At 34.8% G+C, this 19,871-nt stretch overlaps 1 protein-coding gene and 1 long non-coding RNA gene across 8 annotated transcripts; one reads left to right on the forward strand and one right to left on the reverse strand.

Annotated features, from left to right (window-relative positions):
• Positions 1-379: 379 nt before the first annotated feature.
• Positions 380-8,206, reverse strand: LOC122318536 (rust resistance kinase Lr10-like). Of its 6 annotated transcripts, XM_043135981.1 has the most exons (9): positions 7,837-8,081; positions 7,238-7,354; positions 6,907-6,945; positions 5,003-5,041; positions 4,147-4,179; positions 3,030-3,071; positions 2,880-2,924; positions 1,551-2,670; positions 380-672 (listed from the first exon to the last, which is right to left on the reverse strand). In XM_043135981.1, exons 2-8 carry the CDS (start codon positions 7,272-7,274, stop codon positions 1,565-1,567), a joined length of 1,341 nt encoding a protein of 446 aa, XP_042991915.1. In that variant the 5' UTR covers positions 7,275-7,354; positions 7,837-8,081; the 3' UTR covers positions 380-672; positions 1,551-1,564. The 6 variants fall into 6 exon arrangements, with proteins under 6 accessions (XP_042991915.1, XP_042991910.1, XP_042991911.1 ...); XM_043135976.1 differs by having other exon boundaries at positions 7,238-8,206; XM_043135977.1 differs by having other exon boundaries at positions 5,003-5,023; positions 7,238-8,205.
• Positions 8,207-8,371: 165 nt separating this feature from the next.
• Positions 8,372-9,669, forward strand: LOC122318537. 2 transcript variants are annotated; one of them, XR_006244859.1, is made up of 2 exons: positions 8,372-8,697; positions 9,336-9,669. It is a non-coding gene; the product is annotated as an uncharacterized LOC122318537 (long non-coding RNA). The 2 variants fall into 2 exon arrangements; XR_006244858.1 differs by having other exon boundaries at positions 9,477-9,669.
• Positions 9,670-19,871: the final 10,202 nt, after the last annotated feature.

Genomic DNA, 19,871 nt, shown 5'->3' on the forward strand with positions numbered 1-19,871 from the left:
GATCCATCGTCATTTTGTTCTCGTCTGTCACGTACCATTTTGCTTTAAGCTTCCAAATTCTAAGATAAGTGTACATCAAATTGAGCTTTAAACTTTAACAATTCAAGCCTAATCGAATTAATGATTCAAACCTACATTCTGGTACAATATCCCCATGACATGTGGTTTTATCCAGAGACATAATTTCTCTGATACCACCATGTGACACCTCCCAACTTTCGCTCTAGATGGAATGAAGATTTGGAGTATTAGGACATATAACACAAGGCTACATATTCACATCCATGATAGATAACATGCAATGTATCTTAGCATTCTTCTAACAGTATGTAATAATTCGTAATAGAAAGGGCAACTTATAAAAAAGTTTACACCAAAATTAACTAAACATCCCAACGCTTAATTAAAACATAATTAATGCCTTACTTAGTAGATGTCCAAGTGCAACACAATAGTTCAAACATTTTTATGGAGATTATATCTACTTATTACAGATTGGGTTCATCAGAAGCTTTCAAAACAAAAACAATTTCAAAGCATCTCTCAGATGCGCTGAATGGTAATCATAACCATTTCTAGGAACATCACAATCAACTCTAGTTGACGGTTAGGGTCTGGCTTGTCCTTAATCATCCTTAGCTAGGGGTTGGAATTCATCACCATCTTCTGGACCTGTCACAACTTCTATCTTAAAATGGTAGTTGGGACTATTATAGTGAGATTCTTTAAAATCTTAGTACGTTAACAACTAGCATACACATATATAATATAAAAATGATTGACAATAAACATATAATGCATGCATGCATGCAAGAGTAAAAAACTATATTTGTCTCTGATCTAGATTCCTCACAATCTTTCAAAAAAAGTTTTGATGCACATTTTCTTAGAGAGAATATTCCGTACTTCATCTTTTCAAAACATACCATTTCTTTTATTAGAACCATCATTAACATACAGTATCATCACGGCTCTCTACTTGCATTATGAGTACCTACCAGTGACCATAGCACAACTTCAGTTCATACTATGTCATCAAAGTTGCTTAGATATAACTTTCAATGCATTGATTGTAACTTTTCATAAACTAGCATTAGATGCCATAACTTGACTTTGCCCTGGGATCCTTTAAAGTGGAACTAGTTGAAACTTGTTGACTGTTTTTTGTTAACTTAAAGGTTACTACTCCATTTTTATCATTTTAGAGTGCCAAAGGAGTTTCACCAGGATATTTCTCCATCATAGTATTGTGTCGTGACAAAAATGTTTCTCATGCTATGCTCATGACAAAACAAATTTCACGATCTGTGCTTCTTTTCTTAACATATAATATGCTTCATACAAAAATGATATATTTTCATGTATCATGCTCAATAGTACATGTTGAACATGCAAAATTAACAAATAATCAACACATGTCGTCCAAGTGACCGAATGCTCATCATGTATCATTAGACATTTCATGATCAAAATAATATTTATAAAAAGAATATGTTGTTTATACAAAGCGATATAAACAATATCCAAGAGTAAGTTAGAGGCCAACTTACAAACTTTCCAAGTATTAAGGGTGGTGTGACTGAATTGACGATGAAGCTTGATTTGAATTATCTCTAGCACCCTTTATCTCTCTATTTGGTGATGGCTGAAGAGGCTTGAGAGGAACTTGTAAGCATTCAACATCTCCTTCAAGCATTTTGACGACTTTGTTCATTGATGGACGATCGGTAGGCTTCAATTGTATGCACCATAATGCGACTATCATCATCTTCTTACATATTTTCCTGTCATCTTCAATAGCATCTTGTATTTCTATAATCTTTCCATCATGCAATTGATCATGTATCCAAGTGGGGAAGTAAATTTGGCTTGAATGTTCAGTAAATGGATTCAAGTTCTTTCTTCTACTCGCCATTTCCATCAACAACATTCCAAAGCTATAGACATCAGCTTTATATGAAATGCCTCCAATGTTTTGGTAAACCATTTCAGGAGCCATGTATCCTAACGTTCCTCTTGCTTGAGTCAAAGGAACAATACTATCTTCCACAGGGTACAATTTTGCTAAGCCAAAATCCGAAACCTTGGGGTTCAAATTCTCATCTAGGAGAATGTTGTGGGGCTTAATGTCAAAATGTAAGATTTGCATATCACATCCTTTATGTAAATAATCAATCCCACGAGCCACTCCTAAAGCAATATCATATGTTTTATTGTAGTTGAGGATATTTGCCTCTGATGAAAAAATGTGTTTGTTTAGAGATCCGTTGGGCATGAACTCATATATGAGGGCACGCTTTGAACCATGAACACAAAAACCAATGAGTTGCACTATATTCACATGATGGATCCTTCCAATGGTCGCTACTTCATTGATAAAATCTTGCCCATTTGCTTTGGATTGGTTTAACATCTTTACTGCTACAAGATGTCCACTTCGAAGTGTTCCTTTAAAAACTGTGCCGAATCCTCCTTCACCCAAACTTTCTTTAAAACCTTTGGTCATTTTCTTAATTTCTGAGAAAGAGTACCTTATTGGCATGAGGTTGTTTTGGGCTTGCAGAAATTCCTCAACATTGTCGTACATGGATAAGTGCCTCCTTCGCCATTTATGTATCAAAAATGCAATCACGAATGGAGCACCTAATACACTAATTGGCAGACGCCATTCTGGAAATGAAAACACAAAAGTAATTATACGAAAGCGATCCTATTCATTTAATTTCCATTTCAAAATTCTTGTGGTTTGGCACAGTTTTTACTTTTAATGTCAATTTAATAATGATGTCTAACTATTTCTTATTTCGTAGTTTAAGGAATGATTAATTTATTAAAACAATTAAAAAAGATAAAAACAAAGAAATACATGAGATTCTTACCCAGCAGTAATCCAATTAATACAAGTGCCGAACCTATTAAATTATCTGCAAAAGAAGTAAAAGAATCAATTAATGTGCCAACATGCATAGAATGCATTCATTGATCTAATAGCCTAATTGTGTTATACATCGATCTAATAGAAGACTCACCAATTTTATACATATAAGGCACATGTTGGATTATGAGATGATCTGCAGGTTTGACGAAAAAAAGAAAGTTTCACGGGAGCGTTTGAATTCAATAATTAACAATCAGGCCATTATTATAATGCAAGCTAACTATGATCAGTAACTGTAGTCCTAGTATATATCATTACAAGAATGACTATTTGGAATTTATTTTTATAGGAAATAAATAAAAATAAATAAACAATTTAATGTGATATTCATGTGTCATTGATCAGCAAGAATTAAGTTTCGTGATCTTAAAGATAAGTTCAACATTAATCCTCAGAATTAAGCGTATCAATAATGGTACTACAAATCAGAAAAATTACAGTACAATCATCTTACACTTGTTTATTGATCCAAATTATTCGAAGTCGTATTGACTAAAAGGATAAATTTAGTAGAGTACTTTCGAGTCATTCTTTGACTCTCTGGCTTGGAGAATCATCCTGTAAATATTTCCTCACTGATTATGTCAAAGGTCCATAATCAATAAGTTTATTAACATATCTTGGATTTGTAACTAACATGATGATTGCCATTAATACTTGTACTCTCTAATTATATATTTGTTTATAACATCAAGAGTTGTGTTTTTTGATTGCCCAAATAAATGAACAACCCAAGTGTTAGTTGTTAATTTAAAACTGTCACTTGTATCAAATGGTTATAGATTTAATTATTTATATTTATCTTAATACTCTCCTCACATGTAGGTCAGACTATCCCTTAATAAGCAGGTTGGACTAACACATGGACTATTTAATTAATTGAAAGTGTAGAATCAAGATTTAAACTTAGGATCTCTATTCTAATACCATGTAAAAATAAATAAATAAAAATAAGTGTAGTGTATGGTGTGTGGTGTGTGGAGATGATTAGTATAATTCTTCTTCTAAAAATATTGTGTGGGGATTGTCTGTACAAATAAGTTTTTGTATATCAATATATATATATATATACATATATACAAATGCGTACGTATGTAATTAATATATTTTATCTTATCTGCAAGTTTAAACTATTTTCATGTTTAATATATAATGATGGGTTAAAAGATGAAAGACGACAAATAGATCAGAGAGAGATAAATTCTTACGCATGGGCTTGACTAATCCAGTAGTATAATAAGCTGCGGCACATGGAGAAAAGAAATAAAGGTAAGTGATCAGTTAATTATATATAGAAAGTGATTTAAACAAAACTGCATGTATAAACAAATCTATTCAGTTATGTTACCAATAAATACAATAACTAGTTCATGTAGAGTCGCATCAATATTTCTTAAGTCTGGCCCACTCTAGTGATCTATAGGGGCTTAGAAAGAACAATTTTCAGAGAATTACTACATCTATATAATTGACTGATTCATGCATCATGGTACAAAATCACTCTTGTAAAACTAGTTCATCTTTTTGAGAATGCATCTTTTTTCACCACGGGGACCATTAATTATGGAAATATAGAGCCTTCTTTATCTTTTTTTCTAGAATCTGAAATTTTACATGTGGGATGATGGATAGGGTAATGAAGTTGCACATATGTTAGCGCGGCATGCTCGTGACATTGATGATACCCTTCAATAGTCGAATAGTTGTCCAGATGTTATTTTTAATAGTGTGATGATGTGCCTTAATTAAGTATTTGCAATGATATGTACATCATTGGCTTGACAGTTAACTCTCTTTGTAATTGTATCTTGGTAGTTTCATGTTTGAATGAAGCTCAAATGTTATTAAAAATAAAAAATAAAAAATAAAATCACTTATGTAAAAGTACTAGTCCTAAGTAGACAAAGTAATTTTAAAATTTTCAAATTGTCTTTCATTTTGTTAATTGTTTCTGAGATGTAAAAAAGGTGATGTCTAATATAATCCAACAGTTTGAAATCACAGATGCCCGCGCACAAGGTTAAATATACTTCTAACATCATATGATTGAGATAGAAAACTCACCTACCCTTTCGGCCAGTCGTACTAAGGAAGTAATTAATCCTGCATGTTTTGACAGAGAAAAAAAAAAAAGTGAAAAAAAAAATGGAATCACATTAGCGAATGTTCAATTAAAAATGAGGTCAATATATATAGACCCTATCATGAAATCTAGAGTTTTGGTCAACATATTAATTGTATCTTAAAGCTTTTCATGGTAGTAGTTATTTAATTTTTAGAAATTTCACTTCTCATATTTTATCTTATGATCCTCAAAGAGTATCTGTTGTAACAAGTTTTAAGTAACTTAATAGAATTTTATCAAAGTGAAAAGACGCTTACGATGTGATATGTTAACTGGATCAGAGATATATAACACGTCAACCCTTATATATATAAATAAATATTATATATATTTATATATAATATTTATTTATATATAAGTAATAATGCTATATACAAGCTTAGGAAGTGCAAGTCCTGGGCAGTCCATTTAAAAAGAACCTGTGCATGCCAAAGTCACTTTTTAGAGGTGGGGCCAACGTTTTTTTTTGCTAAAAAGAGCTTTGGTATTCATCATTCTAACATACCACACTTATTTTTATTTATTTAAATATATTTTTTATTTTTTAAAATATATTTTTTTATTTCTTTTGTTTTATTCTTAAACTAATTGAATTCTTCTACTCATCATCCATACACCACATGTTTGGTAAAAGAAAAAATAAATAAATAAAAATAAGTATAGTACTGTATGATATGTGGAGATGATGAATATAATTTTGTTGTTTTAATAATATTGTATGGAGATTGCACATACTATGTCTGTACAAATAATTTTTTGTATATCATACATATATATATATATATATATATACACATACATATTCGTGTGTTTATAATTAATATATTTTATCTTATCTGCAAGTTTAAACTATTTTCATTTTTCATACATAATGATGGGTTAAAAGATGAAAGAAGAAAATAGATCAGAGAGATATGAATTCTTACCAATGAGATGTGACACGCCAGTATGCGGCACATGGAGAAAAGAAATAAAGATAAGTGATCAGTTAATTAATAGGTAAGAAAGTGATTTAAACAAAACTGTTTAAACAAATCTATCCATTTACATTACCAATAAATATAATAACTAGTTCATGTAGAGTCGCATCAATATTTCTCAAGTCTGGGCTCTAATGATATGTAAGGGCTTGGAAAGGACAATTTTCAGTGAATTACTACATCTATATATTTTTTTTTTATATTCTTTTTTATAAAAGATCAGTCGTTACACAATGACTTGGCAAAATCTTGACTTAGAACAAGTCAACTTATAAAAAATATAATTGACTGACGCATGCATCATGGTACAAAATCACTTTTGTAAAACTAGTTCATCCTTTTCAGAATGCATCTTTTTTCTCCACGGGGACCATTAATTATGGAAATATAGAGCCTTCTTCATCTTTTTTTGTAGAATCTGAAATTTTACATGTGGGATGATGGATAGGGTAATGAAGTTGCACATATGTTAAGCGCGGCATGCTCGTGACATTGATGATACCCTTCAATGGTGGAATAGTTGTCTAGATGTTATTTTTTAATAGTGTGATGATACGTCTTAATTAAGTATTTGCAATGATATGTACATCATTGGCTTGATAGTTGACTTTCATTGTAATTTGTATCTTGATAGTTTTCTGTTTGAGTGAAGTTCAAATGTTATTTAAAAAAAAAAAAAAAATCACTTTTGTAAAACTAGTCCTAAGTAGACAAAGTAATTTTAAAATTTTCATTGAAGATGGGGAAGCTAGTTTGTTAATAAATTTTCAAATTGTCTTTTCATTTTGTTAATTGTTTCTGAGATGTAAAAAAGGTGATGTCTAATATAATCTAACATCATATGGTTGAGATAGAAAACTCACCTACATAAAAGGCCATTAGTTCTGAGAAACCAATTAATCCTGCATGTTTTGACAGAAAAAAGGGAAAAAAATGGAATCATATTAGCGAATCTTCAATTAAAAATGAGGCCAGTAGTTCAATAATTGTCCAAGAAATATCACAATAATGCATGGTACTAGTGCTAATCAGTTGGAGTGGGAAATCCAAGAATTCAGTCAGGTCCGAACAAGTACTTAAATTGCAAAAGCAACATATATAATGAAGCATTCAAGATCAACATATATAGATCAGCACAACATATATTAATATCTCATTACAATTATTCGGATCTCAAATTTATTAATTACTCACCCGATACAGAGCAAGAAACTTTATTATCGTCTTCCATGTAGTAATAAGAACTGCAGCTTCCACAATAAAGTCGGCACCATGAAAGCACAAAACCATATGAGAATAAATTGCGGAGGTCTGTACATGATCGGGAAATATTAAAAGGAAGATCAGCATGAGGCCATGATGTCAGAGACATTTGCTCTATCGTGCACGACTCCTCCACATCCGTCGCATTCACTCCACGGAAAAGAATAAGATATATGTACCGTTTGGAATATTGAGATAAAGAGGAGTTGGAAGAATACCCAGATCCATTATTAATATTAGAACAATTCGTAGAAATCGTGTACAAAAGGAAAGAGGAAGCCGAAGTCACTGGCTTTTCACAATTCACAATAGCCACAACGCTTGTCAAATATGAAATATCCCAGTCCGGCCAAGTACTCACATTACCACTGTTTAGAAAATAACGAGGGATAAAGGAATAATTATCCTCCTGAATACCTGAGTCTACAATTCGGATTGTGTAGTTGTTGTAATTGATTTGGCTTACGTAGTATTTACTACCATGTAAATATAACAACGTATGGCTGTTGTCATCACATGAGAGCTCATACCTGTGTTCTCCACAATTTGGTGGATCACTTGTTAGTCGAAACGGATAGCTAATGTTGGAGATATTGCCACAGGAAGAAGGAGGACAACGATGATTATTCTTATGGCTAGAAGCAGGAGAAACAAGGATTAAGACCAGAACGATACTTATAAGGACCCTGAATTCAGCAAGGAAGGCCATTCCTTTTTCCATCAATAGAGAGAGCCGGAGATGAGAGAGACAGATAGGCTTAGGGGAGATTTGGGAGTGATATAAGGATGCAGATATAGGGGTAAGTACATGATGCAGGTACAGGAAGAGTAGTAAACATAAGCCGCGCGTTCACGGAAAGTTCACAAGAAATAGAATTGCAGGGGTTGACGGAGTCAATTTACCGTGAGAGATGAGTCAAAATTATTATTGCCAGTGGTTTGTCGGCCAAGTCGTTTGCTGCGAATTAATTATATAGATTGGGACTACTCATGATATAAAAGTCCAATGAAGATTCCCCATGTGGAGGAATTAACAACGCAATAAATAATTCGCTTTTAAATAAATTTGACGCTTTAATTTTGTTATAGACTTTTGGGGATGGAACATGCAAGCCGAACCGAGAGTTGGGACCGAGAATCAACCGATGCCACGTGTCATTTTTTAATTGGCACATACAAAATATTTTAAAAAAGAAAATTCAGATTTATTGTCTCTCGACTCTCTCCCTCCCTCTCGGCTGAATCTACAGGTCTAATTCCTTTCTTCGCACGCCTCCCTCCCCCCCTGAAACTGCAAAACCGAACTTATGAAGAGCTCCACTTCCATTTTTTGCAAAAACTGGTCGGCAGAGTTCCATTTCCGGCGTGGACATGAATTTTCTATGAATATGGTATGCTTCTCTCTTACTCTGTATTTGTTTCTCTCTCTAAGTTTCACTTCTCTATTTTAGGTTTTCTTGTAAGATTGGTCTGAGACTCTGAAGTGTCTGGAAATTTTTTTTTTTTTTTCATTTCCGTGACCGCTTGTTTCGTTTGTGAATCTGTTTACCATTACGAGGCCGTGTCGTCGGATATTACCATTACGAGGTTGGTTGATTTGAACATTTCCTTTTTCATTTCATTGGTTTTGCTTTAATTTTTAATTTTTTGGTGGCGGTTTAGTGGCTTCGATTAGGGATTCCTGATTTGTGTTCTTGGTTGGTTTTATTCTGGGAAGGTGGAAAAAAGGGTTTCGATTGTGTAGAGGATTTTCGTTGAATTTGGGAATCTATTGGTCTTCTATCTGGGTAGAGTACTTCTGGTTTGCAGTTGGAAATCGTAAAATAAAAATTCCAAAAATTGGAGCCGAATGAAGTCGTAGATTTCGTGCAAAATTGGCCTACTGTTTGTGGGGAATAATTAATTGGTTTTTTTGTTCTTATGTGAACTACTTTTGATATTAAGCTATATCTTTATAAGTTAAGTCACTGCATTTCTTTGTTGAATTTATTTATTTATTTTATTGATTTTTGCTTCCAACGGTATGCAGATTCTGACAGTCCCATATTCGGAATGATAACTTTGTTCCTTGATTGTTGCTTCTGCTGTGCAATACCATGGCCCAGATTCTGTGAATAGAGTTTTGCAAAAATGGTGCTAATATGACGTCTTTCTCGTTGAAATATTCCAGGAAGAGGAAGTCGCGTACGGGACGAGTCTGGGACGTTGACACTGACTATTTGGAACCAAAATAAATTTTTCCCTATGTTTCTTTCTTTTTCATTTCACTTTCTACCATTCGAAACGTGTAGTTGTTGTAATTGATTTGAGTTACCTGGTATTTACTACCATGTAAAGATAATAACGTGCGGTTGTTGTCGTCACATGAGTTTAGCAGGGAAAGTCATTCCTCTTTCCACCAACACATAGAGCCAGAGATCCGGGTGATCAAAGAAAGGAAGAGCTGGAATAGGAGAGAGGGCGTGGTTAATTTCCACAGCTTTCTGTAGACAAACATATATATATATATATATATATATAAAAATGTATAATAATGGAGATATAGGGGTAACTACATTCAGGTACTGGAAGAGTAAACATAAGCCCGCGTTGATCAAGGGAAGTTCACAAGAATATAATTGCATGAGTTGACGGTTGTGAATACTGTGAGAGACGAGGCAAAATTATTATTGGTAGTGCATGCTTTGTGGGCCACCTTGTTTTCTAAGAAATTATGCCTTGTTGAAATGCACGCCTACTTTTGAGTCTTTCTATTCACTTCTTGACATGGTGGAGCATCCAAGAAAATGTTTGCTCATGAAAGACGATGTCGATTAGCCCCACTTCGCACTGTGTTATTAACGATAGATAATACTAAATATGAGAGAGCCTAATATGAGAGAGCCTTTCTTTTCTCGTCTCTCATATTTTCTCTCAATAGCCTTTCGGTAGTGGTAGGCATGTGCATTTTCTCTTAAAAAGAAAAGTTAAAACCCTACTGTTTGAGTTCAACAAGATATTTATAGTAGGACAAAATAACAAATTTAATGACTGAATGTTGTGTACTTTGTGTTGGTATATAAAAAAGTTAAGGGTTTGAAAAGAAACATGATCCTGATCTCGATCGCAGTTCACAATAACCACGCCTTTTGGTGTATAGTTGTATGAATTGGGAATCTCTCATTCATTATGCGTTACCCTTTTTCCCATCTGTCATATTATAAGGACCCAACCCCGTAACACCCGTGACTTTCATTATTTGATAGATCAAGACCTCAATATAAAATATTGTACATATCCAATGGCCGCCTGAGAGATTTTCTTTTTGAAACTGCGTGGTCCCCTTGCTGGGCGATCTGTTTGCATGCAGTTTTGGTTGGATCCTCTTTTGTCGTGATACCAAGTGTTGCACATCAATAATTGATACTTTCTTGCAAAGCTTGAGCGGAAAGTTACAAATCTCTAATGTATCTTCTATTCTTGTTTATAGCACTCCTAATGACTTTTTCATCTCATCTTTTAAATCAATAAAGGTACACATATTATCTTCTTACCACCTATTTATTATTCTAATGTATTTAAAATTTTTATTTTTTCTATTATTTTCTTTAAAGTATCTTTTTAACATCCTCTATTATTAAAAAAATTAAAAAAATATATATAGCCTTACTAATAGTCACTTCTTTAACCATTAAATAAATAAATTAATTAAAAAATAAAAAGAGTAGTAAGAGGGGTAGTAAGCCTATCATTATTTCTTTTAAGATACATTATCAAAACCATTTTTTTTTTATTTACATATTGACTTTTACAATATACTATATATCAACTTATCTCTTTTTCCTCTCTGAGTACAGGTTTTACAAGGATTCGATGAATTAATAGCATGTGGAAGTGATTTAATCAAGTGATTAAACACAATGTTAGAAATCGGATCAAAATGGGTTTAGAGGCCAACTTTAGGATTTAGAAAAACCGTTTAGGGTTTCATTTTTCAACCAAGCTTTTAAGGTTTCAATTGGATTCTAACCATTTAGTGTCTCTCTAGGGTTGAAACTCTTTTTGGTCTGGCACAATTTGGTTGGTAAGATGAAAAAAAGTTTTGCTTAGGTGACATGATCTCATACCTTGATTTCCTTCACAAATCCATCTAATAGTTCCTCTTTGTGCCAAATGTCTAATTCTATTCACACTGTGTGGTTAAGATCTTGTCAAGTGTCCAAATAAAACTTTTAACCTAATTTGGACATTCCACACTGTGATTTTGAAAACACTGCATTTAGTACGCTTGTTGAGGTTACTATTCACTTCGAAAAAATGGGTAATAAACTTAGTACTGAAAAATCCTAAATAATCATATTAACCTACAATAAAAATCGTTTACCAAAACTCAATCCCGAAGTGCCTCTAAAAATAATTTCACAGTTTCGAATAAGCATTTCGTCTGAGATTATAAAAATGGGTTATTGCACCATAAAATTCTAAATAATCAATTGAGTCTAGTGGCGCAGACCATAATGTATTCTGACAATTCTAACTATCTCAAATAATTAAAATCACATTTCTGGCACTACAGTGGGTGATAATAACACTGACTATGTTGACAAACTAAAACCTATACGATTAGTTGATTTGTGAAAACTTATGAGGCTTTCACGAGGTTCCTAAAGTTTATAGAAATCTCACCATTGAATTTCTAGCAGGCTGTTACAAGCAACCCACTCCAACATTTACATTTTTCCTCATCAAATTAGCAACTGTTGGCAGACACTAAACAAGCACGCCATGAAAATATTTTCACTCTATGTTGAATACTCATCTGCCAAATTGCCTTCCAAAGATCCCTCTGAACCATAGCAGTAGAAGATTCTCCCACAACCCTTCTCTTATTCTTCCTCAACCACTGATAAGCTGATTTCACACTAAAGATACTAGTCCTATTTGCCCCCCATATGAGTTTATCAGGCTGGTCCCCTAGACAAACTGGGATTTTTAGAATTTTATCCGCTATAGTTGGATTGAAGAGAGCTCTCACCTTATCAATATTCCACCACTTCGAATCAAGATCTAATAGATCCGCAACAATATCATTACCATCTTCATAGGCACTAACCAAAGTAGCATGGTCCACCAAATTTGAATCTAAATTTGATATCCACTTGTTTTTCTATACTCTCACAGTCAAACCATCCCCAATCCTCCTCTACACCCGTTCTGAAGAATATACATCGCTTCCCAAATAATCCTCCAAGTGTAAGATGGATTCCGCCCCAACGAAGACTCCAAAAATCTGGTCTGAGCAAAATACTTTGCTTTAAAGAGTCGGTGCAAAAGGGAACCTTCGCCATTCAAAATCCGCCACCCTTGTTTAGCCAAAAGAGCCATATTAAAATCACTCAAATCTTTGAACCCCATCCCACCATTGGCTTTAGTCTCACAAAGTTTAGACTAGTTGACCCAATGAATCTTCCTCTGATCCCCTATTTGACCCCACCAAAAGCGAGCCATCATAGCCTCTAGATCAAAACAAAGAACCTGAGGAAGAAGGAAACAACTCATAGAATAGGTGGGAATCAACATTGCTTTAATCAACACTTCTCTACCCCCTTGGGATAACAACTTTTCTTTCCAACTCTGTAACTTCTTCCAAACCCGATGCTTGATATCAGAAAAAGCATGCATCTTAGACTTGCCAAAAATAGGTGGCAAGCCAAGATACTTCTCATACTTATTTTCAACCTCAATATGCCACGGATCCAAAATCTGTCTCCAAATATCCGCCCTTACATTATGACTAAAAACCATAGAAGTTTTAGCCATATTGATTTTTTTGACCCGAGGCCAACTCATAAGTCTTCAACAGCTAAATTGTGCCATAACCTCCTCCCATATTCAGCTTCTTCTCTTGTTATTGATTTTGAAAACCTAATAGAGGCTTGGAAACATTTTGGAAGTTGATCCATAAGAAATTTGGGTGGTTTCGCCATCCTGGATTGTAAGTGTTGGAATAAGGATTGTTTTGTCATTGGTAATTTGACACAAAGTTTGCTTGCTCTGAACTATTGTTGGAGAATGAATTTCTCACTTGAAAATCTACCCCCATATGATTCCCTGCACAAAATTCAGAAATTATATTAGTAGATTGAATGGCACTCATATTGATATTGTCTAATTTCTTAGATAAAGTTGCAACTTGAGCAGCTAAAGTAGTAAAAGAATCAATTTCATGAACCACTAGGGTTCTTTTAGGTGTCACTCGTTTCGCTGGCCATTGGTAATTGTTGGTTGTCATCTCCTCCACCAACTCATATGCTTCTCCCGGTGATTTCTTTATCAAAGTCCCTCTGGCTACCGCATCAATCATTGTACGTGTAGTAGGCTACAAACCAATATAGAAGATTTTCACTTGAATCCAAACAGGAAGTCCATGATGTGGAAAATTTCTAAGCAATTCTTTATACCTCTCCCAAGTTTCCCAAAACGACTTCATATCAAATTAGACAAAAGTGGTGATATTGTTTCGCATCTTTATGGTTTTGGTTGGAGGACAGAACTTTGCTGCAAATTTTTTAACCAAATCGTCCCATGCAGTCATATTTAATGGTGAAAGTGAGTTTAACCTTGCATTTGCCTTGTCTCGTAGGGAGAATGGAAACAGTCTCAATCTAATAGCATCATCAGAAACTCTGTTATGTTTAAAAGTATCACATAACTCCAGAAAATTAGCTATGTGAGCATTTGGATCATTATGTGGCATGCCATTGAATTGCACTGTTGAGGCTACCATTCGAAGCTTTATCTCAAAGTTATTGGCTTGAATGACAAGTTGTCTAATACTGGAAGTAGCTCCAGTGACCAAGGGAACAACATATCTCCCAAAGTTTTGTTTCCAAGTTGATTTTCCATTGCTTCGTTCTTGGCTGTGGAAACCTTCTTATTTTCTTTGTTCAAATGACGAAGGGTGCATTCAATTTCAGGGTTAAAAGGTACTAAATCCAAATTTCGAGTACGTCTCATGCACAACTCGAGAAGCCTGAAAATAAAAAGCAAACTAAAAACAAAATTAAAAATTAAGATTAAGATAAAGAAAAATCAAATTAACATAGAACTAGTTGGTATCAAAAGTAATAGGAAATAAATAGTCCTCGGCATCGGTGCCAAAAATTTGTTACGAAAATTTACAAGTGCACAAAATTGTAACAAGCAATATAGTGATAAAGAAGGATGTTGAACTCATGATGACTATTTACCTATTAACTATTGTAATTGTTCTAATTCAAAATTATTTGAAAATAAAAAAAAAAGTGGTGGATTTTGAATATGAAAAAAAAAATAAAAAAAATAAAAATTAAATCAACAAATGAAGAATTGACCAAATACTTAAAAAGAAGAAGATTTCACCCACTAAGAAAATGCTAAGGCATCCGACTTCCCTAATCAATCCGATCCCAAATCTTAATTATGCAATCAAACAATTATCATCTTAGATGACGACAAAATATTCTAACTAATCTAAGACTCTCGCGAGTAGAATTAGAATTACCTAACATATGATAACTTGCGGTATGTCTATGTGAATTTAAAAGTATTTGAACACATTAAGATTTATAATATTTTACATAAAAACCGTATAAATCACGTTAGTATATTCCTATCTTTCGTCAATTCATGGCATAAATCATACGAACCTAAACTACATGCATCACCTCTCGAATTAACATGTACAACAAATCACTCAACTATTGGCAAGATAATTGAAAACATTAAACTCAATGATGTATGTTCAAAAGGAATGATAAAATTATGATCACGTAAAAATAAGATTCAGAATTGTCTTAGAAAGGCTACATCGTAGCCTTAGTAATAGAAATTAGCACATAATAGAATAAAAACAAACCATAATAATTCTGGAATTCATAATGAAAATTGTACAAAGAGAAGATGAAAGAGTTAAGAAGTAAACTGTAAGTTAATTCGGCCTCTGTCTTCTTCTTCTTTTTTCAAGGTTCGAATTCATCTTTAATGGTGAAGAAAATCCTCAATTTTCAAGGCTTTAGTCGTCCTCCCTCTTATCTCCCCAAAACAAGATTCTCACAAAAATCGGCTGTTTTTCTGCTGCTGCCTTGACATATTTTTTTCTCTATATAGATCTTCTTTTTCTTGAAAGTCTTCAACACAAAAAGTTGTAGGATTTCTTCTTAGCTTTCCGTAGATACCCAGATCTATTTTTTTTTTGGAGTTCTCTAGAAAAAGTTATACTTAAAATACTAAAGGGTATTTCAAAACATTCGAGAAAATAAAATTTTATTGGACTCTTGATGAAGGAAATTTGAATTTGAAAAGGAAGGCTTTCGTTAATTCTCATGACTCTTTCAATTTATTTATTGCTACATAAATAAATAAATAATCTAATAACTAAGAAAATTAAACACAAACTAATACAAAAATAAGGGCAAAAGTATGACAAAACTTGTATAGAAATTAAACACATCACCTAATAGGGCGCATATTTTCAGTTGCCAATTCTTGGGCTCTCCATCGCTGGCGAGTGGGTTGAAAAGAGGCCAACGGCCAGTGGCGGTGGGTAAGAAGTAGAAGAAAGCTTGTGTAAGAGTGAAGCTTTCGGATGAATCCAACTCCACAAGGGGTAGACCCTCTCCACCACTAGCCAAACCCTCTCCACCACCCTTGGCTAGTGGTGGAGAGGGCTCAGGCCGCCCTCTAGTGCCCATGGCCAACTCCTTTCGATGAGATTATGGCCCAAGCTAAGGCTGATCTAGAGTTGGTGATAGAGGTTGAGTATGCTCTATCGCATAATTCTCCTCCTGAGGTTGCTCCACAGACTTCCTCTCATCAGTGGCCCCGAATTGCTTGAGTGCTCCACCTATTACGTACATCGAGTGGCTTCCCTCATTCTTTTGATGTCTTTGGGGAGTCTTTGTGATTTGAATATGTAAAGGGCCTGTCGGCGAGGGCAACTGTTGCTGTGCTTGGCTCGCCAGTCACCTAAACTCTCTAGGGTGGGATCGCCCTAGAGATTTCCTTCATCTTTCCAACACTTTCTCTTATGGGATCCTTGGGGGTTGACGCAAGTGGGGTGACAATCCATTCCTCATCTTTCAGCATTCCTCCTACTGAGGGTGGTGAACCCCTCCAACTTTCCCCAACTAGGAATATAGTAGTCCCTCTCCATCTTGACTTCTCTAATCCTCCAACTTCCCCAAACTTGTGATAAGAGTGTAGTGGGAGGGTGCCTCGACCATGTAACTATGGTGATAAGAGTGTAGCTGGAGGATACCTTGATCGCGTAACTCTAGCGATGGGTGTCACGGGAGGATGCCTTGACCATGTCAATCAGAGCATAGTGAGAGGATGCCTCGTTTGTGTAACTTTGGCAATGGGTGTAATGGGAGAATGCCTTGACCGCGTAATCTTGGCGATAAGTAGGGTGTACAAGAACCGATCAAATCGACATGCCCGATGGGAACTGGCTGCCAAAGTGAGGAACTAGTCAAAAATAATGAATAACCAGTCAATAGGTTGTAGGAATTTGGTGAACCGACGTCAAGCACCGAATCGGCCGATACAATATATATATATTTCTTATATATATTTTAAGTAAAAAGATGTAGTTTGGAAAAAAAAAATTAAAATGAAGTGACGCCATTTGGTTTAATAAACCAAACAGCGTCGTTTGGAATTAGGGTTTGAATACCCCTAGCCCCTCCCCTCCCTCTTCTTCTCTCGATCTCATTTCTTCTTCACTTTCTCACTCCTCACTTTTTCATTCCTCTCTCTCTCTCTCTCTCTCTCTCTCTCTCTCTCTCTCTCTCTCTCACGCAGTAAGGCCACCTCCCATCTCTCTCTCCTCACTGCATGGACATAGTAGTGCGGCACCATTTTCTCTCACATCATGAAATTCTCTCTCTCATCGTGCCACTGACGGGACACCGACAAACCAACCAGATTTATGCCGAGAACAACGTTGCTCGGTTTCTCCCCCTTCATTGGATGGTTTCAACTAGTTTTAGACATGTTTAAAAGTTGTTGGTTTAGTTTCAATTTTGGACTGAAACCGAACCATATCTATTAGTTTTCACTCCTAGCATAAGAGTGTAGAAAAAATGATGCAAAATAAAGTACTTTGTAAGCAAAAGAGTTTATTCATTGCACTGAAATTAATACAGCACGAGTTAAACATAGTATCTTCTAAAGTGCTCGGCATTCCAAGGGTGGAGGAACTCCATGCCACATGGTATCTTCTAGTCAAACTTGCCCCTCCCACACGCTGCTACAATTTCCAATGCCCACTCCAAATCCCTCTCCTCTCTCTCAGCCACGACATCTATCTCTCTCAGGCTGGTTCCCTCTTAGTCTCTTCTCATCTCTCTCACCCACCCTCTCTCTCTCTCTCTCTCTCTCTCATTGTGTCCTAGATCATCATGCCCTGTCGCTACTAAGGCCTTGTCTCTTCTCTCTCTCCATCTGTGGCTCTCACTCCCTGTCTCTCTAACCATCTCCCATCTCTCTCTTTCCTACACTACATCGTTGTAATAGTCAGCCCCACCACACACCACCACTATCAAGCTTCTTATGCCTCAAACATTACTCTTTGCCTCAAGCCTTAGCCCCATACCTCGTTCACTATACTTGCCACCATCGCTGCTCCTGATCTCGACAACGAGCACGATGTTGGTAAGCCACTTGACCCTTCTCATCTCTCTCTTCATCTACTTCACTCTCCCTCTCTCAATTCACCCCAGTTACACTGCCAGGTGGATTATTGGTATGGTTATTGTAATATTTCAATGAGGCTGGATGGGATTTGGTTGTTGACTTGTTGATGGAAGTAAGTGGGTGGGGATGAATTATGAAAATGATCAATTGGAGTACTAGTAAGTCGATTGGTATAAAAACATGCTTTTGAAATTTGGCTGGTTGGGTGCGTTACAGCTAAATTGTGAAAAACGGGTCTTCTATAGGGAGGTTTGACCTGCTACGCAACACTAGTGTGGAGGTTGGGTAATTAGGTCACGAGATAGAAAGCTCGGATTTTGGAGTTAGCGCATTATGTCTTATTGTAGAGGTGCTAGCTAAATTCTATTCACTTATATATTTTACTAATTGTGTTTAGGTATTGAATGATTTTGGCTATTATGTTGTGAGACAAGTCGGTTATGCTAAAAAGTCTGGGTAAGTGGTGCACTTATCCTAGACATTGCCTAAAATTGATTAGGGTTAGTTTTGTGGAAAACTTGCATATTTTGTTATGAAACAACCTTGGTTATTATCTACACTAGTCTCAGTTTTGAGTGCAATCACTTTGGTGAAAAAAGTGAAATTTTATCATGACTGATGTTGATATGAGCAATTTTTGTACTCTGTTTCTCTACTATAAAAAATGTGAGTATGAAATCTGAAATTTTGACTTGATTATATGATCTTATCTAATCTGTATAATATTTTTTTTTATTGCATTGTATCTGAAGATCCCAAGGCATGAGATTTTGTTCTATTATGATTTATGGCCCCGTGAAAGTATAAAATAGTGGTCTCTATTTTGAGTGCAATTTCTTTGGTTACAAATTGATTTATGTTCTGCTTGGCTATCCATAGAATGTACAAACCTATCACAGAGATAAACATGCATGGCTTGCAAGTGTCAGCTAAACTTTGCTAGTGTTTAGTTTAGTTTTACTTGCAAGTGTCAGCTAGTTGTATAGTCGTATCAATATTTCTCAAGTCTGGGGCTCTATTCTATAGGGGCTTTGAACAATTTTTAGAGAATTATTATGTCTACACAAATTTTTTTATAAAAGAATAATTACACAATGACTTGCAGGTAAACTTTTGGCTTAGAAGAACTCAACTCATAAACTAATTGAAACTAGTTCTACGTTGACAGTATTAATTTTCAAATTTTCATTGAAGAGGGGAAGATAGTCTCATTTTGTTCATTGTTTATGAGATGTTAAAAATGTCTAATCCAACGGTTTGAAATCACTGATGCACAAACTAAAAACAAAGCTATATTATACAATATCTAACATCTTAGGCCGGTTTCCACAGCTTTGTCGGCCAACTTGTTTGCTACGAAATTATATAGATTGCGACCACTCGTGATATTGCAGCCACTTACATTAATTTAGAAGATAAAAGTCCAACTTCGAATTTAAAGAAAAAACTATCTTTGATATATATATATAGAGAGAGAGAGAGAGAGAGTTTGGTCAGGTAAATACGATCTTGTTGATTTTTGCTATGAAAAATTATACTTTATCATCCCTTGCCCCACGCGCTAATATGTGATTGTTATTGATGTGTAGTATAAATATTATAAGTAACATTTCTCTTAAAGCTTGTGGATGAATTAACAACGCCATAAATAATTCGCTTTTAAATGAATTACTAATTTAGTTTCATAACGCTTTAATTTTGTTATAGACCTTTTGGTCCCAAGATGATTTTAGGGATCAGTTGAAATATAAATTATTGGATTGGAAAATCCGGGTCCTAAAAAGTAATTTTGTTGGAATGGCTCTCTGTCCAAACAATTTAATTATTTGTGTAGTTTCATACCCATTAG

The sequence above is a fragment of the Carya illinoinensis genome, chromosome 8, assembly GCF_018687715.1.
Source record: "Carya illinoinensis cultivar Pawnee chromosome 8, C.illinoinensisPawnee_v1, whole genome shotgun sequence".
NCBI classification, from domain to species: domain Eukaryota; kingdom Viridiplantae; phylum Streptophyta; class Magnoliopsida; order Fagales; family Juglandaceae; genus Carya; species Carya illinoinensis.